We start from the raw sequence: 23,268 nt of genomic DNA, 5'->3' as shown, positions 1-23,268 counted from the left end.
TCGGCCTTCCTCCTCTCCATGAGCTCCGGCTTCTCTGAAACCCCAAATATCGCCACCAAAGGGTCCGGGTCCACACCCTCCCGCACTATCCTGGCTAAAACCGCGAACACTCTCGCCCAGAATCTTCCCAATTTTTCACAACCCCAAGACATGTGCGCATGTTTCGCTGGCCCCCGCCCACACCTCTCACACTCATCTGCTACCCCCTGAAAGAACCCACTCCAGTACCAGCCTCCTCGAACAGGCACCGAAATGTGGCGACTTGGGGCTTTTCACAGTAACTTCATTTGAAGCCTACTTGTGACAATAAGCAAGTTTTATTTCATTTTGTTTCACTCATTCTTGCCCAAGTCATATGCACCCTGTGCACCATCTTCAACTGTATCCGGCTCATCCTTGCACAAGGAGAGCTCCCGTTTACCCTCCGCAGTGCCTCACTCCATACTCCTCAATTGATCTCCATTCCCAACTCCACTTCCCATTTCTCCTTGATCTTCACCACCTGCTCGCCTCCCTGCTCCCCAGCCACTTATATATATCCCCAATTCTTCCCTCCCCTTCCACATCCGGAAGCAGCAGTCGCTCCGGCGGGGTGTATCCCCGCAATCTAGGGAACCCCTTCCAGACCTTTAGTGCAAAGTTCCTATCCTGTAGATACCTGAACTCACTACCCCTCGGCAGCTCTACCCTCTCCCTTAGCTCCTCCAGACTGGAGGACCCTTTCTCCAAATACAAATCCCTCACCTTGACCAGCCCCACTTCCCTCCACCTCCTGTATACACTATCCATCCCCCCCCTGCCCCGGCTCAAACCCATGATTCTCGCACAGCGGTATTAGCACCGACATCCCTTCCACCCTAAAATGCCTCCTCAGCTGATTCCATATCTTCACCGTGGACTGCACCACTGGGCTCCGAATACCTACTTGGAGCCATTGGCAATGCTGCCGTCACCATAGCCCTCAAACTAGACCCCTTACAAGATTCCTCCTCCACCCTAACCCACTCTACCCCTTCTCCTTCCCACCACCGCAGCACCTTGTCCACATTGGCCGCCCAATAATAATGAAGCAAGTTTGGCAACGCCAACCCCCCCCCCCTCCCTGCTGCCTCTGCCTCTGCCTCTGATAGGAACTTTGCACCTTCCCGCCCATACAAAGTCAGAGATGATTGTGTCCACTTTCCGAAAAAAGGCCTTTGGTATAAAGATCGGGAGAGCCTGAAATATAAAGAACCTCGGCAGAAGGACTTCCGGTGACGGCGGGCGGGAGGCAGGCGCACAATGGAGGGCTCCCGTTCGGGAACAGCATTTTCGGGGCTTTAAGCCCGGTCCCAGGGTCCACGGAGGTGGCAAAAGCAGGGAGAAGGCACAGAGGAGGCATAGTGAAGGCACAGTAGAGGAAAATGTCGAGGGTGAGTAAAAAAACGGCCGTATAAAAAAACAGCTGATGGTCCGTCAGGAGTGGAAAGGTCACCGCGGGGTCACCAAGGAAAATGGAGGCTGGAGCACCAGGGGAGGCCGCATTGCTTACGGCTGAAGAAATGACTACGGTAATGGCTACAGAATTCGAAAGGCAGTTTACAAAATGCATGGAGACAATGAGGAAGGAGATGAGGGAGGGTTTGAGTGTGCTGGTGGAGGAGGCGATTTCCCCGGTGACGACGGCGGTGACGAGCGCAGTGGCGGAGGTGCGGGAGCAAGGGGAGGCGCTGAAGGAAGTGGAGGAGACATTATTGCAGCACAGTGATCAACTTACCTCGATGGGGAAGGAGATGCGGAAGGTGATGGAGATTAACAAGGATCTACAAGGGAAAATGGAAGGCCTGGAAAACAGATCGAGGCGACAGAATTTGAGGATTGTGGGGCTGCCTAAAGGAGTTGAAGGGCCGAGGCTAACTGAGTATTTTGCCACGATGCTGGTGAAACTATTGGGGGAGGGGGAGGATCCCTCCCGATATGAACTGGATCGGGCTCATCGGTCGTGGAGGCCTGTACCAAAGGCGAGTGAGCCGCCAAGGGTAGTGACTCTGTGCTTCCGTAGGTACAGTGTGAAGGAGAAGGTCCTGTGCTGGGCCAAGCAGAAGCGGGTGGTGCAGTGGGCTGGAGCTGGTATACGTGTATACCAGGACTTTACGGTAGAGCTGGCGAGGAGGCGGGCTGCGTTCAAGCGGGTGAAGAGGGCACTGTACATTAGCACGGTGCAGTGCGGCATTGTATATCCAGCGAAGCTGAGGGTGACTTACAAGCTCAAGGACTTTTATTTTGGAACGGCGGAAGCAGCGGAGGAGTTTGCGAAGGCAGAAGGACTGTGGCAGAACTGAGAAATTGCCATGTGCCGATGTAATCTCATGACTGTATTTTTTTCTTTTTTGTTTCACTGCGTGCGGGTGTATGGGCTAAAGGAACCAATGTTGTATATATTTGGACAAGGGAAGTGATGGGACTTTCACTCGAAATGAGGGCTCTTTGGGGTGTTGGTGGATATGCGGGGCGTGTGTGCTAAAAGGGGATTACTGGGCTTTCCTACGGCTGGGCAAGGGGGAAAGGGACCCGGGCGGGGGCCTCCACGCTAGCCGGTTTAAGCCGGCCAGTGAATGGGAGTGAGGTGGGGGGAGGGGCTGCGGCCATCGGAGACTGGCAGAACAGGGTCCGAGGGGTCTAGCCGGGGTGGAAAGTTGGGGGGAAGGAACCAAGGTTGGGGGAAGGGGTTTTACAAGAGGCAGTGAAGGGGAGGAGTTGGAGAGGGGTGGGGGGGGGTCTTTACAACTCTTGGGTATCATGTACAGTACTCTTTCAGAGGTTGGATGGCATTGAGTCTTGGGGGGGGACGGGGGGGGGGGGGGGGGAGACGGGGGGGGGGGGGGGGAGGGAGTTGACTCTAGACGGTTTCGGACTCCTTTTGCTTTTTCTCCTTTGTTTTTTGTTTCCCCCGTGGGCGGGTTTGTTTTATTGGATGCAGATATTGGCAGGTGGGCCGTTGTTTGGGGTGGTGGGAGGATGGGATTGTTCTTATTGTTAAGGGGACTGATTTTGTATTTGTTACCGTTTACTGTCTGTGGGTGGGGTGTAAATTTTGAAGGAAAATGTGAAAATGGAGAATAAAAACATTTTAAAAAAAAGAACCTTGGCAGAAATTCATTTTCACTACTTGGACCCTCCCCGCCAATGGTAAGTGCAGTGTATCCCACCTCTTAAGATCCTCCCTGGCCTCCTCCACCAGCTTCGTTAAGTTCCACTTATGGAACCCTGTCCATTCTCTCACTACCTGAATCCCCAAGTATTTAAACCTATCCCTCGCTACTGTAAATGGCATCCCCCCTAAATCAGCCCGCTGTGCCAGCTCATTCACCTGGAATACCTCGCTTTTCCCGGCATTCAGCTTGTATCCATAGAACCCTCCAAACCTCCCCAACAGGCCCATAATCCTTCCCATACTCTCCAACGGATCTGAAACATACAGCAAGAGGTCATCAGCATAGAGCGACACCCGATGCTCCCTCTGTCCCATCATTATCTCCCTCCACTCTGCCGACCCCCTGAGAGCCATCGCCAATGGCTCTATGGCCAGCGCAAACAGCAGCGGCGACAGCGGGCACCCCTGCCTCGTACCCTTGTGAAAGTCAAAGCTTCGTGAGCTCATATCATTCGTCCTCACCCTCGCTCTTGGCGCCACATACAGCAACTGCACCCATGCCACAAATCTCAGTCCAAACCCAAACCTTCTCAAAACTTCGAACACGTACTGCCACTCCACCCAATCAAATGCTTTCTCCACGTCCATAGACACCACCACAACCATAGCTCTTGACAGATTCATCACCACATTCAACAGCCGTCTTATATTGCTCCCGAGCTGCCTGCCCTTCATAAAGCCTGTTTGATCTTCTGCAACCACCCCCGGGACATAATCCTCCATCCTCCCTGCCAACAACTTAGCCAATACTTTCACATCCGTGTTCAATAGTGATATGGGTCTGTACGACCCACATTCCACCGGATCCTTCCCTTTTTTTGGGATTAGTGTGATTACTGCCTGCTTCATCGTCTCCGGCAACTCCCCCTTCTCCAGTGCTTCATTAAACGCCCCCAACAGATGTGGTGCCAGGTCCGCCGTAAATTCCTGATAAAATTCTACCTGGTACCCATCCGGCCCAGGGGCCTTCCCCAACTTCATACCCCTGATACTATCCAGCACCTCCCTCAGCCCCAGGGGCTCCTCCAACACCTGCCTCTTTGCTTCCTCCACCTGGGGAAATTCCAGCTCGTCCAGAAACCACCCCATGTCCCCCTCCTCTCCCCCTGGATCTGCCTCATAAAGTCCCTGGTAATACTCTCTAAATGCCTCATTTATCTTCCCTGGCTCTGACACCACATCCCCAGCTCCAGTCCGGATCTTCCATATTTCCCTGGACGCAGCCTGCCTCCGCAGCTGGTGCGCCAGCATGCGGCTCGCCTTCTCCCCATACTCGTATTGCACCCCTCTTGCCCTACGCAGTTGCCCTACTGTCCTCCCCGTTGTTAGCCTGTCACATTGCCCCTTGAAACTTTCTCCTCCTCGCCAATCCCTCCACGGTGGGAACCCTTGAATATTCCCTGTCCACCTCCACTATCTCGCTCACTAGATGGCCATGTTCCGCCCTCCTTTCCTTATTCGCATGAACCGTAAATGAGATAATTTCTCCCCGGACCACTGCCTTCAGTGCTTCCCAAAAAATGCCCGCCGACACCTCCCCATTCTGATTGAACTCCACATAATCCCTAATCCCCAACCGCACCTTATCACAAAAACCTCTCTCACCCCGTCGCAGAAACCACCCCCCCCACGCAGACACCGGGAGAATGTGCGAACTCCACACGGACAGTGACCTGGGGTCAGGATCGAACCCGGGTCCTCAGCGCCATAGGCAGCAGTGCTAACCACTGTGCCACCGCGCTGCACCTTCAGTGATGTCTTGGGACTGAAATGATTGACATCCAACAACCATCTTCCTCTGTGCTGGGTATGACTCCAATCAGTGGTGAGTTTTGTCCCTTATTCCCATTGACTCCAGTTTAGCTCGGGTTCCTTGATGCTACACTTGGTCAAATGCTGCCTTAAGGTCAAGGGCAGTCACTCTCATCACATCTTTTAAGTTCAGCTCATATTTGGGCCAAGGGAGTAATGAAGTCAGGATTGAGTGACTTTAGCTGAACCCAATCTGAACGTCAGTGAATATGTTGTTTCTGAGTAAGTGCTATAATGACCCCTTCCATCATTTTGCTGATGTTCAGTAGACTGATGGGGGATGTAATTGGCTGGATTTGATTTGTCCTGTTTTTTGTGAACGGGATATGCCTGATCAATTTGAATCACTTATTGTCACAAGTAGGCTTCAAATGAAGTTACTGTGAAAAGCCCCTAGTCGCCACATTCCGGTGCCTGTTTGGGGAGGCTGGTATGGGAATTGAACCGTGCTGCTGGCCTGCTTGGTCTGCTTTCAAAGCCAGCGATTTAGCCCAGTGTGCTAAACCAGCCCCAATTTTCCACATTGCCGGGTAGTTGCCAGTGTTGTAGCTGTACTGGAACGGCTCAGCTAGGGGTGCGGCCAGTTCTGGAGCACCATTCTTCAGCACCACTCCTGGAATATTGTCAAGACCCATAGCCTTTTCGGTGACCAGTGTCTTTAACAGCTTTTTGATAGCATTTGGGGTGAATCAAATTGGCTAAAGACTCACATCTGTGATGCTGGGGACTTCCGGAGGAGACCGAGATGGATCATCCACTCGGCACTTCTGGCTGAAGATTGTTGCGAATGCTTCAGCCTTGCCTTTTGCACTGGTATGCTGGGCTCCCCCGTCATTGCGAAGATGGTGATACTTGTGAAGCCTTCTCCCCCTGTTAGCTGGTTAATTGTCCATCACCATTCACAGCTGGATGTGGCAGGACTGCAGGGCTTAGATCTGATCCATTGGTTGTGGAATCGCTGAGCTCTGTTTATCACTTGTTGCTTATGTTGTTTGACACACAAGTAGTCCTGTGTTGTAGCTTCACCAGGTTGACACCTCATTTTTAGGTATGTCTGTTGCTGCTCCTGGCAAGTCTCCTGCACTCTTTCTTAAACCAGGCTCATCCCCAGCTTCATGGTAATGGCAGAGAGGCCATGAGGCTACAGTTTGAATACAATTCTGCTACTGTTGATAGCCCAAAGTGAATTATGGATTCCCAGTTTTGAGCTGCTAGATTTGATTGAAATCTATCCCATTCAGCACAATGATGGTGCCACACAATTCATTGGAGGGTATCCTCAATGTGAAGGTGGGACTTTGCTTCCACAAAGACTGTGCAGTGGTCACTCCTGCGATCAAGGACAGATGCATCTGTGACAGGTAGATTTGTGAGGAGGTCAACAAAGGTTTTTTCTCTTGCACGTCCCCCACCATCTGCCGCAGAGCCAGTCTTGCAGCTATGCTCTTGAGAACTTGGCCACCTCGGTCAGTCGTGGTGCAACCGAGCCACTTTTGCAGAGTATACCTATGTCAGGTTAGTCTGTGGGACACCTCTTCCAATTTTGCCACAAGCCCCAGCTGTTAGTAAGGAAGACTTTGCAGGGTCGACAGGGCTGGGTTTGTCGTGTTATTACCAGTGCCTGGGTCAATGCCTGGCACCCCGTCCAGTTTCATTATTTTTAGACATTTTAGTGGTTTGATACAACTGAGTGGCTTCTCAGGTCATTTCAGTGGGCAGTTAAGAGTCAACCACATAGCTGTGGATCACATTGCTGTGGATCACATTGCTGTGGATCACATTGCTGTGGATCACATTGCTGTGGATCACATAAAAGACAAACCAGGTCGGGATATTTGTCTAGTTTCGTAAACTTTCTCTCAACTGCTTCCAACACAGTTGCATCTTTCCTTAAACAAGGAGACCGATACTGTCCACAATATTCCAGCTGTGGTCTCACCAATGCCCTGTTCAACTGAAACATAGCCTCCCTAAATTTGTAACCAATTCCCCTCACAATAAACAAGAACATTCTATTAGTTTTCCTGATTACTGTACACCAGCCTTTCATGATTCACGCACAAGGACCCCCAGATCCCTCTGCACCTCAGAACTCTGCAATCTATCACCATTGAGACAAAAAGCTTGTTTTTTATTCTTCCGGCCAAAATAGATAATTTCACATTTACACGCATTTTACTCCATTTGCCATATCTTTGCCCACTCACGAAACCTATCTCTGAGGCCTCCTTACACCCTCTTCCCAATTTACTTTCCTACCTTTGTGTCATCAGCTGCAGTTCATGATGCCAGACCACTAGCATCTTCTCAAGGGCAATTAGGAATAGGCATTAAATGCTTGGCTTTGCCAGTAACTGCCACATTCAGCGAATGAATAAAGAGACGATAGGTACCTGCTTGATCACCTGTGCATCAACTCTGCACTCAGATTAATAACTTGATTAAAGACAAACAGAAATGTTAAACTGTTGCTCAAAGTTTCAAACAGAATGTTGTTTTTTTTAAACACACAACTATCCTTAGCAACCTGCAATGGTTTAAAACAGCAAAGAAACAACCTTTAGGGGAGCTGTTGCTGTGAGCATCAGGCAGTGATGCCAGAGTCCGCCACAAGGTGGTGCCCCAAACAGCAAATAAAATTATTGGAAACTTCATTCACATCAGTTTAACTTTAACTTGAAATTATTTTTTATAAACGCGAGCGTAATGAAAATAGGTTTGAGAGGTCATACAGCAATACACCCTCCTGCGGCTGAATTAGTAACAGTGCAATTAAAGAGGATGGTTACATTCTGAAATGTAGCAGTGGCGCTGTAACGGAAGCAGAGGAGCTGATCCCTGAAAGGGGGGGGGGGAGGTGGCGGTGTAGGCTGGGGGGGTGGTGGTTGAGGGGGTAGGACAGGGGGATGAGGGGGTAGGAGAGCAGAGGTGAGGGGGTAGGACAGGGGGGTGAGGGGGTAGGACGGGGGGGTGAGGGGGTAGGACAGGGGGGGTGAGGAGGTGGGGGGGTGGGGGGGTGAGGGGGTAGGAGAGGTGGGTGAGGGGGTAGGACAGGGGGGTGAGGGGGTAGGAGGGGGGTGAGGGGGTAGGAGGGGGGGTGAGGGGGTAGGACGGGGGGGATGAGGGGGTAGGAGACGGGAGGGGGGGTGAGGGGGTAGGAGGGGGGTGAGGGGGTAGATGGGGGGTGAGGGGGGAGGAGGGGGGTGAGGGGGGTTGAGGGGGTAGGAGGGGGATGAGGAGGTAGGAGGGGGGTGAGGGGGGTAGGAGGGGGATGAGGAGGTAGGAGGGGGGTGAGGGGGTAGGAGGGGGGGTGAGGGGATAGGGGGGTGAGGGGGTAGGAGGGGGATGAGGAGGTAGGAGGGGGGTGAGGGGGTAGGAGGGGGGTGAGGGGGGTAGGAGGGGGGTGAGGGGTTAGGAGGGGGGTGAGGGGATGGGGGGGTGAGGGGGTAGGAGGGGGGGAGGGGGTAGGAGGGGGGGGTGAGGGGGTAGGAGGGGGGGTGAGTGGGTAGGAGGGGATAGGAGGGGGGTGAGGGGGTGGGGGGGTGAGGGGGTAGGAGAGGGGGTGAGGGGGGTAGGAGGGGGGGTGAGGGGGTAGGAGGGGGGGGTGAGGGGGTAGGAGGGGGGAGGGGGGGGGGGGGGGTGAGGGGGTAGGAGGGGGGGGTGAGGAGGTAGGAGAGGGGGTGAGGGGGTAGGAGAGGGTAGGAGACGGGAGGGGGTGAGGGGGGGTGAGGAGGTAGGAGAGGGGGATGAGGGGGTAGGAGAGGGGGATGAGGGGGATGGAAAGGGGGGGGTGAGGGTAGGAGAGGGGGGTGAGGGGGTAGGAGAGGGGGGGGTGAGGGTAGGAGAGGGGGGGGTGAGGGTAGGAGAGGGGGGGTGAGGAGGTAGGAGGGGGGAGGAGAAGTGGTGAAGGGAGTGTAAGGGTTGGTAGTCCCCCAGGAAGGGAGCAGTAATCTGGGTCAGTACCCAGCTGTAACAAAGCAGCACCATTCAGTATCAGCAGAGTTTTGAATGGTTGTGATGGTCTATTAGCCCATTACATAGCGCCTCCCAATGTTCCTGCACCCCAGTGGAGCAGAGAACCAGGGGAACGCCCCAACTAGTAGCGGGTCGGCACTATTCAGACTAATACCCACTTCCCTGGGGATCTGGGACAGAATCAACATCAAGCAAATGCCCGAAGGAAGTTCAGAGCCCAAACAATTCAGTCTCCAAATAAAATATTCAGCCATGTGTTCACTTCAAATGAAGGTAATCTGACCAGGATATACCTATTTAAAGTAACTGTCATCAGTCAGCGCACCCACCTTCTCTCCCTCAGGTTTATTTGAAAACCTCTGCGAGTGCTTCGGCATGTTTTACCACATCCAATTATGAGGTTAAATTATGAGAGCAGGACAAAGCAGCTCAGCTTCAAACAGTTATGGCAATATTAGGGCCGCTAGAGGAGGCTTTCCTTCACACAAAGAGTCATCAACACATGGGATAAACTTCAACAAGATAGAATGAGGAACAAATCCAGGGTTTATTTAAGGAATGATTGTTGCAAAAATGGGCAATATAGGGGGAGCGCATTAATGGAAAGGTTTTGAAGTGTGGTAGCGAGCGGGAACTGCCGGCAGCTTCCCGAAGCTCGGATCAGCAAGGCCATCGCCACTATAAAATGTTAATTGTTCCACTTAATGAGGCCCTATGTCGTTTGCTGCAAATGATGGTCCTGTCGGCTGATTCGCTGGGACCGCTCTCGTCACCCCCCCATTAAAAAGGGAGAGCAGCTGTTAAACTGCTCTTGTGCGGTCAACCCCACTCAGCTCGCAGGCAAACGTCCGGGAACACCAGCCCCACAACGCTGGCGGCTCATGATGCCTCCCCACCCCCTCTCTGTGACCCTGCAGGAGAAGTTGGTTCACAATAGACGGCAGAGGGCCCAGACGGGCAGTGGGGTGCCGGACATCAGAGTCCTCACCCCCTATGAGGAACGGGCCCTGGAGGTCATAAGGACAGAGCTGTAACCAACGTAGAGGATGGCGTATGACACAGAGGTGAGGATCCATCGAATCCCACCCAGATGACCTGTCACACATGATTGTTAATGCCAGACAGACTGGACCCCATCCCTCCCAGTAACCACATGTCTCATTCTCCCGTGGTCTCCATCCGACCCCGTGGACCATCCAAGGTGGCTCCTGGCTCCCCCCCCCCCCCCCCCCCCACCCCCCCCCCCCCCCCCCCCCCCCCCACCCACCACACACACACACCACACACAACCCACAAGAACATCTCAGAGGAGAGCTCCGTGGTTGCCACCGTCAATGCGTCAAGCTATCATCCCCACCCTCCACCAGGCAGACACACACAAATCATTGGGCAACGCTAGTGGATAGGCATCTGGGGCACATTCTGATGAGCAGCACACAGTTACTGTGCACATCAGGTGGAGGCAGGAACGCCCGGGTGAGTCGCAGTCGGAGGTCGGCTGGATCCCAGTCAGACGCTGAGCCTGTGGACCAGGTTTACCCGGAGCTGATACAGACGCTAGGATGCAGCTGTGAGATTCAGAGGGGAATGTTAGTGACCATCCAGCAGGTCCATAGCCGATTGGAGCTCAGAGGCTACGGGCACAGGAGATGGTCCCGGCACTGCTAGGGTGGTGACCGCAGTGGAGAGCCTGATGCAGGACGTCGGCAGCATGAGTGGAGGTGTCCAAGGCGTGGCTCAGTCGGTGACGGCCATGGCTGAGCACCTCAAAGAGCCCGCCCGGGGGGCATCACCCACTACCAGGTGCACTGAGCTGAAGCGCTGCAGGACATGTCCAACTCTCAGATGGGCATAGCTGAAGCACCACAGCATGTTCCGGTCGCTAGGGGACGTGTCCCAGTCACAGGTGGGCATTGCCAGGGTGCTCCACAGCATGGCCCAGTCACTGAGCAGCATCGCCGAGGGCTTCAACACCATGCCTCCCCAAGACCCAGCTCGCTGCCAACGCCGCGTCTCAAAGTCAGCACTTGGAACAGGCCGGCACGGCGAGACATGTGCCGCCGGCAAGTCGCAGGGGCCCTCCGGCCCCAGAGAACACCCGCCAGGGGCATTGAAGGCAATCGGACGGGGTAGGCAGCAGACTCCCTCGACCTCTGATGTGCATCCTGTGAACAGAGCATGGATCGAGGATCACGGGGGGGAAATCGTTGCCCTCGAGCAATGTGACGCCTCTGGTACTTTCTTCTGCAATGCGGGCCGAGTACCAATCCCTCGCCACTTATCTGCCCATTTGACCATCCCGTCTACATCTTCCTGTAACCCAAGACACTCAACCTCACTGTTAACCAGCCAGCGACCTTTGTGTCATCTGCAAACTTACTGATCCTACCCCCCACATAGTCTTCTGTCTTGTTTATATAAGTGACGAATAATAAGGGACCCAGCACAGCTCCCTGTGGTACCCCACTGGTCACTGGCTTCCAGTCACTAAAACAGCCGTCTGTCATTATCCTGTCTCCCACAAAGAAGCCAATTTTGAATCCACCTTATCAAATTACCCTGTAACCCATGTGCATTTGCCTTCTTTATAAGTCTCCCGCGTAGGACCTTATCATATAAAATCCATATAAACTGCATCGACTACACCACCCTCATCCACACACCTGGTCACCTCCTCAAAACAATTCAATCAAATTTGTTGGGCATGACCTCCCTCTGACAAAGCCATGCTGACTATTCCCGATCAAACCTTGACTCTCCAAGTGGAGATAGATTCTCTCCTTCAGAACATTCTCCAAGTTTCCCTACCACTGACGTGAGACTCACTGGTCTGTAGTTTCCCTGGCTTATCTCTACAGCCTTTCTTAAATATATTCTTTATAAGTTGTAACCCAACTTTATAATATGTCTCATCAAACCATGACTCTCCTGCAATGGTGGTGTCATACCTGCTCGTGTGAAACTTTGGTGCTTCATTAGCACTTGAATTCTGAGATGGCACCGGAGTACGGCGACTCTCTACGAGCTCTCCCATACAGATCCTCTTCTTATAACCTTTATAACTGGTATTTATAGAATGCTCAAAGTATTCATGTATGGAGCAATCTGCCTGGACTGTACGCAGAATAATACATTTCACTGTACCTCGGTACATGTGACAATAAATAAATCAATCAATCAATAAATAGTGAAACCACATTAACTGTTCTCCAATCCTTTGGCACCTCTCCCATGGCTAGGGAGGAATTAAAAATTGTGTCAGAGCCCCTGCAATCTCCTCCCTCATCTCCCACAACAGCCTGGGAAACAATTTATCCGGACCTGGAGATTTGTCCACTTTTAAGACTGCAACACCTCCAATGCCTTGTCACTCCCTATGGCAGTTTGCTGAAGAACCTTACAGTCTCTCTCTCTGAGTTCCAGACCTACATCCTCATTCTCTTGGGTGAAGACAGATGTGAAGTATCCGTTCAACACCCTACCAATGTCCTCTGGCTCCACCCACAGATTGCCCCCCTTTCCCTGGTTATCCTCTTCCCGTTGATATACTTGGCATTTTCCCTACTTTTACCAGCCAAAGCTTTCCCATATCCCCTCTTTGCTCTCCTAATTGCTTTCTTAAGCTCCATTCTGCACTTTCGGTACTCCACTAATTTCTCCACTGATTTGCTCCCCTCGTACTTGCTAAAAGCCTTTTGTTTCCTTCTCATCATAACCTGAATATCTCTGGTCATCCATGGTTCTCTGGGCTTGTTACTCCTTCCTATTACCCAGGAGGGAACACGTTGGGCCTGTACCCTCCCCATTTCATCTTTGAACGCCCCCCCCCGACTGCTCTTCTGCAAGTTCCCCCACAAGTAACTCTTCTCAGTCTACCTTGGCCAGATCCTGCCTTATTTTATTGAAATCCGCTCTTCCCAATCCAAAACTTCTTTATGCATAATGTCTATTGCTTTGTCCATAACAATCTTAAATTGTACCATGTTGTGGTCGCTATTACTAAAATGCTCCCCAACCTTCACCTCAACCACCTGCCCGGCTTCATTCCCCAGAATTAGGTCTGGCACTGCACCATCCCTTGTTGGACCCTCTACATGTTGACATTAAAAAGTTTTCCTGTATACATTTTAAGAACGCCACTTCATCTAAGCCCTAACTGTTGGTATCATTATTGGTATCCACAAATCCCTGATGTGCATGTCGGGAGCAGGGGGGGAGACAGGTTTGGACTGAGCAATGACCCCCCCCCCCCCCCCCCCCCGTGATTCACTTGCCTGCCCTCACTCTGTCTCACCTCATGCAAGAAGAAGAATTAAATAATTGAAATACTGGAAATCTGTTTATTTGCAGTGAATTAAATTCTGTCACAGAGGGGAGGAACTGGGAATAAAAGCAAGGGCCAAAGTGTTAACCAAGATTTCTCAGCAACGCCACTTAAATCAAATGTCATTACACTCCTCATCCTGCACTTACTTTTCCAGAAACTGCTGCAAACCCTGTCGTCTCCTCTCTATACCTTCACTGTCGTTAACTTGGAAAAATGGTTTCTTGCCTGGAAGCTCTGGGAGAGGTCTGCGAAAATAAAAGCAACAGGGAATTCTGAACATTTTGGCAAAGGGGAACGCAGCAATCAGTAATATAAGAATGACCTTCCCAAACAATCAGGCAATAAATGACTGGGGCGAGAGGTGGAGTCACCAAAAGTGCAATTCGGAAAGGATGTTTGAATTCTAAAACGAAAAAAGGTTTAACAGAAGCAGGCGAGCTGGACTAAAAAATGAGCCAGGTTTGGGGGAGGGAGGCAAAAGGAAGTTGCAATTTGGGTCAGCGCCAAGTCTAGCAAAGTAGAAGAATCGACAGGGTTTTCATAGACTGTGAACACCAATGCAGAGTGCCGCCTGGTAAGTGCAAATCATGAATGGAGTTGGAATTGTGGGTTCAAATATTACAGCAGAGACTTGAACACATGTTACAAAACAAGCAGTGCCAGTATTGAGGGAGTGCCGCACTGTCAGAAGTATTGGCTTTTGGGTGAGACGTTAAGCCGAGACACCATTTGCCCTCTCAGGTGGATGGACAATATTTTGCAGCCCTGCTAAATGAGCCACAGTTGGCTCCATGAGGTATTAAATGAGTTGTCCTCTCACCTTCAGCTCAAATTTCAGTGGGGGAGGGGCTGCACTGTGGCACAGTGGTTAGCACTGCAGCCTCACGGCGCCGAGGTCCCAGGTTCGATCCCGGCTCTGGGTCACTGTCCATGTGGAGTTTGCACATTCTCCCCGTGTTGCCGTGGGTTTTGCCCCCACAACCCAAAGATGTGCAGGGTAGGTGGATTGGCCATGCTAAATTGCCCCTTAATTGGAAAAATGAATTGTGTACTCTAAATCTATATTTAAAAAACTCCAGTGGGGTCAGTAGTGCTGAGCAGGTCTAATGCCAAAATTATTCACTGGACAGCATGCCATGTCTTTTTAGGGGACCCAGTTTCCAAATCATCCATCATTCTATGTGTTGCTCAGTGCTCTTAATTCTAGTGCTCTGTGCATCGTGGTTAGGAGTTGCATTCGGATCAGTACTTACACCAATCCAGCATTCTTCTGGAGCCTGCGCCTCAGCCACACAAACTCACGATATCGTCTCCGCACACAGGAGGTCTTTACAGTAAAAGCCTTGCTATTTGTCTGAAAGAGAACAGCAAATGGCCTTTCAGTAATCTGCACTCCCTCCCCCATAGAATCAGAAAATAATATACATGGAAACAGAAAGAGGAGGAGGCCATTCGGCCCTTCGAGCCTACTCCGCCATTCATTATGATCATGGCTCATCATCAAGTTCAATACCCTCATCTCGCCTTCTCCCCAGTGGTCTAGCTCTGCTGCCTCACGGCCCGAGGACCTGGGTTCGATCCCGGCTCTGGGTCACTGTCCATGTGGAGTTTGCACATTCTCCCCAAGTCTGCATGGGTCTCACCCCCACAACCCAAAAAGACGTGCAGGGTAGGTGAATTGGCCCTTAATTGGAAAAAAAAGAACTGGGTACTCTAAATTTATATTTTTATAAAAGCAATCTGCTGTGTGAGACCTTGTCGAAAACCTTCTGAAAGTCTAAATAAACCACATCTACCGGTTCTCCCTGGTCAACTCCACTAGTTATATCTATAGTGAGGAAGAGGTTATTTGTCCATTCAGCATGTGCTAACCCTATTAAAAAGTTAACCAATTAAATCCACTCCCCTGTTCTTGCCATATAACCCTGCAAATCTTTCCCCTTCAAGCATTTATTCAATTATTTTACCCTTTAAGTTGGAGATGAGGATTTTTTTTTTCTCAGATGGTTGTGTACCTATGGAATTCTCGGCCTCCAAGAGCTGTGGAGGCTACGTCATTGAATCTATTCAAAGCTGAGAAAGACTGATCCTTGAACTATATTGGAGTCAAGAGTTATGTAAAACAGGGAGGAAAGTGCAGGTGAGGCCATGGTGTTACTGAATGACAGAACAGGCCAAGGGAGCCATATAGCTGGCTTCTGCTCTGTTTTCTTATGTCCTTATGCTTAATTCCCTTTTGAAAGTTATTATTGAACCTGCTTCCACCATCCTTTCAGGCAGTGTGTACCAGATCACAACAACCTGGTTTTACACAGCATAAAAATTCCCCTCAAGTCGCCTCTCGTTCTTTTGACAATTACAGTGTGGCACTAAGCACCCTTACAGAGACAGATAGCTTCATATTCAATCCTGAGTCTGTACTGATTCATCTGAACTAAACTAGGGCAGGACTGGGGCACAACAATAGCCACTACACCACTAGCCTTTGGGGCAAGGAAAACCAGCCATGGCGCCTGCTCCTGATCGCCGTCTAATGACTCCTGTTTGGATGTGCGCATGTGTGGAAATGACAGGATCGGACTACATGTGCCGCTCCTACACTACGGACAAAAATCCGATGAACGCTCATTGCCCCGTGTGGCAAACTGCTACTCAGCTAAAGTGCTGGTGCGACTTACCAATTATGGCAATGTGCCACAGCAAGTCAGCACATTCACAGAGGGTAATGGGGAGACCAGGAGGTTGAGTCGTGGAGTCGAGACAAACAATTTCAGTCCCAGTTTTTAAAATAAATTTAGAGTACCCAAATTCATTTTTTCCAATTAAGGGGCAGTTTAGCATGGCCAATCCACCTACCTTGCACATCTTTGGGTTGTGGGGGTGAAACCCACGCAGACACGGGGAGAATGTGCAAACTCCACACGGACAGTGACCCAGAGCCGGGATCGAAGCTGGGACCTCGGCGCCTTGAGGCTGCAGTGCTAACCACTGTGCCACCGTGCTGCCCCAGTCCCAGTTTTACTGAGCCTTTGTATGCAAAGATCAGAGTAAGGTTACTGCGAATTATGCCAATTGGACATAGAAACACTCATGGTGTAGAGAAGCAGGATATTGCTGAGAAGAGTTCCCATCAGAGGCCCAGAGGAGAAAGAATACCAAAGTGTCTCATCTCTGCACTGCATTTGTTTGCCTCCCTGTGGCAGCATGGTTGCAGCAATTTGCACCTCGGGCCAGCCTGTTAACATGCAAGTGTGATTGATGAAAGGCTAGGATTGGTGTGAGAGGATTGCAGGGAAATGGAAACCGAAGCTGTCCAAGCCCTTTAGTTTATTCATAGAATTAGATCATAGAATTTAGAGTGCAGAAGGAGGCCATTCGGCCCATCGAGTCTGCACCGGCTTTTGGAAAGAGCAGCCTACCCAAGGTCAACACCTCCACCCTATCCCCATAACTCAGTAACCCCATCCAACACTAAAGGCAATTTTGGACACGAAGGGCAATTTATCATGGCCAATCCACCTAACCCGCACATCTTTGGACTGTGGGAGGAAACCCAAGCACCCGGAGGAAACCCACGCACACACGGGGAGAACGTGCAGACTCCGCACAGACAAGCCGGGAATCGAACCTGGGACCCTGGAGCTGTGAAGCAATTGTGCTAACCACTATGCTACTGTTCTGCCCTTCAATCAGATCATCAGGAGCAGTACTCAACTCCACTTCCCCAACTTTGCTCCATATTCTTTGATATCTTCAGCTACTTGAAATACATCAATCTCAGCCTTAAAATTTCAATTGACAACAACATTCACAGACTTTTTTCTGCAGGGAGGCGGGTGGGGAGGATTCCCACCACTGTGTGTGTGGAACAACTCCTTCCTGGTTTCATCCCTAAATAGCCCAGCTCGAACTTTAAGACTGTGCCCCCTTGCTCTTGATTCTCGGACTAGAGGATAAAGCTTCTCTTAAGTTTGGATTGTGGCCCTGTTGGGAGCAGTTACCTCTGAGTCAGAAGGTTTCTGGTTCAAGTCTCACTCCAGGACTTGAACATAACAAGGTAGGCTGATAGTCCAGCGCAATACTGAGGGATTGCTGCACTGCTGGTATCGTCATCTTTAGGGCGAGACAGTGGCACAGTTAGAGTGTCACTGGACTAGTAATCTAAAGGCCCAATGCCCTGGGAACAATAGTTCAATTCTGACTGGAGCAGCGAGTGGCATTTGAATTCAGTTATTAAAAGCTAATTCCAGTACTGCTGACCATGAAACTATGATTGACTGTCGTAAACAACCATCAGGTTCACTAATGCCCTTTGGGAAAGGAAATCTGCTGTCCTTACCTGGTCTGGTCTACATGTGACTCCAGATCCACAGAAATGTGGTCGACTCTTAACTGCCCTCGGAAATGGCCTAGGAAGCCAATCAATTCAAGGGCAATTAGGTATGGGTAAAAATAAATTTAAAAAATCTACCATATCAGGTCCCTTTAGCATTTTAAGCACTTGAATCACATCCAAGCAAATAACACACACCATACTTACGTAAAGGAATATATTATAATCCACGTAAGAACTCCAGGAACTCTGGTCTTGTATTCTTGGATCCTGCACTCGCACAGTGATGAATTCCTACCAAAAACATTACAGTCTTAAACACATCACAAACTGAATGACTTTGTAAACTAACCCCTCCCCCTTCTATAACATCACCCATTTCCACTCCTGCCTCAGTTCATCTGCTGCTGAAACCCTCCTCCATGCTTTTGTTAGTTTTAAACTCAACTATTCCAATGCCCCTCTGGCAGGTGTGACGCCTCCTTTAAACTTGAACTCATTTAAAACTCTGCTGCCTGTATCCTCACTCGCACCATCTCATTAGTCCATGAATAATGAAAATGAAAATCACTTATTGTCACAAGTAGGCTTCAAATGAAGTCACTGTGTAAAGCCTCTCGTCGCCACATTCCGGCGCCTACTTGGGGAGGCCGGTACGGGAATTGAACCCGCGCTGCTGGCTTTGTTCTGATTTACAACCCAACTGTTTAGCCCACTGTGCTAAACCAGCCCCACACTACTTGTGTGCCCATCATACCTGTGCTCACTAACCGACACGGGCTCAAAATCTGGCAACACCTCAATTTTTAAATTCTCACCGTTGTTTTCAGATGGCTCCTTGGCCATGACCTCACCCTATCTCTTTAACCTCCTCCAGCTCCCAGAACCACAATCCTCCAACAACTCTGTGCCCCACCATTTCTGCCTTCTTTTGTATTCTTGCTTTCTTTCACTCCACTACAGCTTGCCATTCCGTCAGCTGTCTGGGCCTAAGTTCTGTAATTCAGTTCCTATACCCCTCTGCCTCTCTCTCTCTTCCTCTAAGACACTCTTTAAAACCTATCCCATTGACCACTGTCCTGAAATGAGGCCAGCCCCTCTTTCACTATTTCCCATGTGCTTGTGAGTTATATGCAAAGTGAAACAACAATCAGGATATTTGTTGAAACAAACTATTTGAAAAAAAAAATTACAATTAAAACAAAGAAAGCAGAAATTTGCAAATAAAATGTAACTAAAATGTGGACACCAAGAAAGTAAACTTTTTTTTGAAGATAACAGATAGAATCAGACTGACCTTGAGGTACCGATAAGCCCAAAACTGCCAACTACTTCCAGGACTGAAGTGGCATTACCATCAGTCTCATTTGCATAAAAAACATTTACTCAAGAGAATCTAAATCACAAATTAGGAGGCATTCTGATTTCACATGCGGCTTGTGCTAAATCTTTCTGCTGGATTGCTGGAGCTAGGGTTTGGCAGGGTTGGCAGCTTCAGGGGTGGTAGAGATCGGAAAAATATAAAATTAGAGTGGATCTTGAATGTAACCCTGCGTAAATTAAACATCTACCAACAAGTAAGTTTTATTGTGGGTGTTTCAATGCATCTATGCTATTCAGCTCAACTGGTTTAGGGCTGGCTTTTAAAGCAGATCAAGGCAGGCCAGCAGCACGGTTCAATTCCCGTACCAGCCTCCCCGAACAGGCGCCGGAATGTGGCGACTAGGGGCTTTTCACAGTAACTTCATTGAAGTCCACTCGTGACAATAAGCGATTTTCATTTTCAACTACTCCGTGGTAGCAAGCTCCACAATCTGAACAAACTCTGGGTACCTTAATGGATTTTTTTTTTAAAAACGCATTTTATTCAAACTTGTATCAAAGTAGGTTACAGCAAATAAACACCCCAGGAAACATTCTTCCAAACAATCAACTATACAGTTTGTACAGATTTTTCTCCTTTTTCACCCCACCTCCCCATCACCCATCCCCCCGCCCCCACCCCCTTGCGACGAACAGCTCCTCAAACACGGTCACAAACATCCCCCACCTTTTCTCAAACACCCCTGCTGAGCCCCTTAACTCATACTTTATCTTCTCTAACAGCAGGAAGTCGTACAGGTCACCCAGCCAAGCTGCTACCCCTGGTGGCGATGCCGACCGCCACTCCAGTAAAAGTCGTCGCTGTGCAATCAGAGAGGCAAAGGCCAAGACATCAGCCTTCCTCCTCTCCATGAGCTCCGGCTTCTCTGACACCCCAAATATCGCCACCAAAGGGTCCGGGTCCACCTCCTCCTCCACTATCCTGGCTAAAACCGTGAACGCTCCGCCCAGAATCTTCCCAATTTTTCACAACCCTGAAACATGTGCACATGATTCGCTGGCCCCACCCACACCTCTCACACTCATCTGCTACCCCCTGAAAGAACCCACTCATTCTCGCCCGGGTCATATGCACTCTGTGCACCACCTTAAACTGTATCAGGCTCATCCTTGCACAAGAGGAGATCCCGTTTACCCTACGCAATGCCTCACTCTATACTCCCCAATTGATCTCCATTCCCAACTCCGCTTCCCATTTCTCCTTGATCTTCACCACCTGCTCGCCTCCCTGCTCCCCTAGCCACTTATATATATATCCCCAATTCTTCCCTCCCCTTCCACATCCGGAAGCAGCAGTCGCTCCAGCAGGGTGTATCCCGGCAATCTAGGAACCCTTTCCTGGCCTTTCGTGCAAAGTCCCTATCCTGTAGATACCTGAACTCACTACCCCTCGGCAGCTGTACCCTTTCCCTTAGCTCCTCCAGACTGGCGAACCCTTCCTCCAAATACAAATCCCTCACCTTGACCAGCCCCACTTCCCTCCACCTCCTCGAAACACTATCCATCTCCCCCAGCTCAAACCCATGATTCTCGCACAGCGGCGTTAGCACCGACATCCCTTCCACCCTAAAATGCCTCCTCAGCTGATTCCATATCTTCACCATGGACTGTACCACTGGGCTCCGAATACCTACTCGGAGCCATTGGCAATGCTGCCGTCACCATAGCCCTCAAACTAGACCCCTTACAAGATTCCTCCTCCACCCTAACCCACTCTACCCCTTCTCCTTCCCACCACCACCGCACCTTGTCCACATTGGCTGCCCAATAATAATGAAGCATGTTTGGCAACGCCAACCCCCTCTGCTGCCTCTGCCTCTGTAACAGGGTCCTCCCCACCTTCGGCACCTTCCCCGCCCATACAAAGTCAGAGATGATTGTGTCCACTTTCCGAAAAAAGGCCTTTGGTATAAAGATCGGGAGAGCCTGAAAGATAAACAAGAACCTCGGCAGAATATTCATTTTCACTACTTGGACCCTCCCCGCCAATGTTAAGTGCCGTGTATCCCACCTCTTAAGATCCTCCCTGGCCTCCTCCACCAGCTTCGTTAAGTTCCACTTATGGCGGCCCATCCATTCCATCGCTATCTGAATCCCCAAGTACCTAAACCTATCCCTCGCTACCGTAAATGGCATCACCCCTAAATTAGCCCGCTGTGCCAGCTCATTCACCGGGAATACCTCGCTTTTCCATAGATTCAGCTTGTATCATGAGAACCCTCCAAATCTCCCTAACAGGCCCATAATCCTTCCCATACTCTCCAACGGATCTGAAACATACAGCAAGAGGTCATCGACATAGAGCGACACCCGATGCTCCCTCTGTCCCCTCATTATCCCCTGCCACTCTGCCTACCGCCTGAGAGCCATCGCCAATGGCTCTATGGCCAGCGCAAACAGTAGTGGCGACAGTGGGCACCCCTGCCTCGTACCCCTGTGTAAGTCAAAGCTTTGTGAGCTCATATCATTCATCATCACCCTCGCTTTTGGCACCACATACAGCAAATGCACCCATGCCACAAATCTCGGCCAAAACCCAAACCTTCCCTAAACTTCGAACAAGTACCGCCACTCCACCCGATCAAATGCTTTCTCCGCGTCCATGGACACCACCACCTCCGGTACCAGAGCTCTCGATGGATTCATCACCACATTCAACAGCCGTCTTATATTACTCGCGAGCTGCCTGCCCTTCACAAAGCCTGTTTGATCTTCTGCATCCACCCCCAGGACATAATCCTCCATCCTCCCCGCCAACAACTTAGCCAATACTTTCACATCCGTATTCAATAGTGAATAAAAAATCCCTTTTTTTTGGGATTAGTGTGATTACTGCCTGCTTCATCGTCTCCGGCAGCTCCCCCTTCTCCAGTGCTTCATTAAACACCCCCAACAGATGTGGTGCCTGTTTCGCCGCAAATTCCTGATACGGCCTTCCCCGACTTCATACCCCTGATACTATCCAGCACCTTCCCCGACTTCATACCCCTGATACTATCCAGCACCTTCCCCGACTTCATACCCCTGATACTATCCAGCACCTCCCTCAGCCCCAGGAGCTCCTCCAACACCTGCCTCTTTGCTTCCTCCCCCTGGGGAAATTCCAGCTTGCCCAGAAACCACCCCATGTCCCCCTCCTCTGCTCCTGGGTCTGCCTCATAAAGTCCCTGTAATACTCTCTAAATGCCTCATTTATCTTCCCTGGCTCTGACACCACATCCCCAGTCCGGATTTTCAATATTTCCCTGGACGCAGCCTGCCTCCGCAGCTGGTGCGCCAGCATGCGGCTCGCCTTCTCCCCATACTCGTATTGCATCCCTCTTGCCCTACGCAGTTGCCCTACTGCCCTCCCCGTTGTCAGCCTGTCACATTGCCCCTTGAAACTTTCTCCTCCTCGCCAATCCCTCCACGGTGGGAACCCTTGAATATTCCCTGTCCACCTCCACTATCTCGCTCACTAGACGGTCATGTTCCGCCCTCCTTTCCTTATTCGCATGAACCGTAAATGAGATAATTTCTCCCTGGACCACTGCCTTCAGTGCTTCCCAAAAAATGCCCGCCGACACCTCCCCATTCTGATTGAACTCCACATAATCCCTAATCGCCAACAGCACCTTATCTCAAAAACCTCCATCAGCCAACAACCCCAAGTCAAACCTCCACCCCAGCATCTGCTCTCATCCTGTACTGAACCGAATATCCAGCCAGTGGAGTGCATGGTCCGAGATAACTATCTCCGCATACTCTGCCCCCTCCACCCCAACCAAAATCTCACCACTCACTACAAAGTAATCAATCCTCGAATATACCTTATAGACGTGTGAAAAGGAATACTCCCTTCCCCCTGGGTTCTGAAAGCGCCATGGATCCACAATACCCAACCTCTCCATAAACCCCCAGCTCCCTTGCCATTCGTACCCTGCCCATCGACCTGGGGCTCGATCTATCCACCCTCGGCTCCAGGACACAGTTAAAATCTCCTCCAATGATCAACTGGTGTGTGGCCAAATCCAGGATTGCTGCCAGCAACCCCCTCATAAAACCTACATCATCCCAATTTGGGGCATACACATTTACCAACACTACCGGTGCCCCTTCCAATACCCCACTCACAATCACTATCTCCCACCTGGATCCCTCACCTCCTTCGCACTCACAAATCCAATTTTTTTGCTCATTAAAATCGCCACACCCCTCAATTTCAAATCAAACCCAGAGTGAAAAACCTGCCCGACCCACCCCTTC

General features: G+C 50.6%; 1 protein-coding gene across 2 annotated transcripts in view; it reads right to left on the bottom strand.

Moving 5' to 3' along the window:
- LOC119954333 (sorting nexin-11-like) overlaps positions 1–23,268 on the bottom strand; it is a 129,257-nt gene that overhangs the window by 82,165 nt on the left and 23,824 nt on the right. For both annotated transcript variants that reach the window (XM_038779472.1, XM_038779474.1), the window contains exons 5-7: positions 17,848–17,934; positions 14,561–14,661; positions 13,454–13,552 (exon numbers count right to left, since the gene is read on the bottom strand). In XM_038779472.1, the coding sequence (XP_038635400.1) occupies positions 13,454–13,552; positions 14,561–14,661; positions 17,848–17,934 (287 nt within the window). The remainder of the gene's footprint in view (positions 1–13,453; positions 13,553–14,560; positions 14,662–17,847; positions 17,935–23,268) is intronic.

Source organism: Scyliorhinus canicula, chromosome 19, assembly GCF_902713615.1.
Source record: "Scyliorhinus canicula chromosome 19, sScyCan1.1, whole genome shotgun sequence".
Lineage (NCBI taxonomy): Eukaryota > Metazoa > Chordata > Chondrichthyes > Carcharhiniformes > Scyliorhinidae > Scyliorhinus > Scyliorhinus canicula.
The sequence above is the reverse complement of the archived record's forward strand: the minus strand, read 5'-3'. Positions and strand labels throughout refer to the sequence as shown.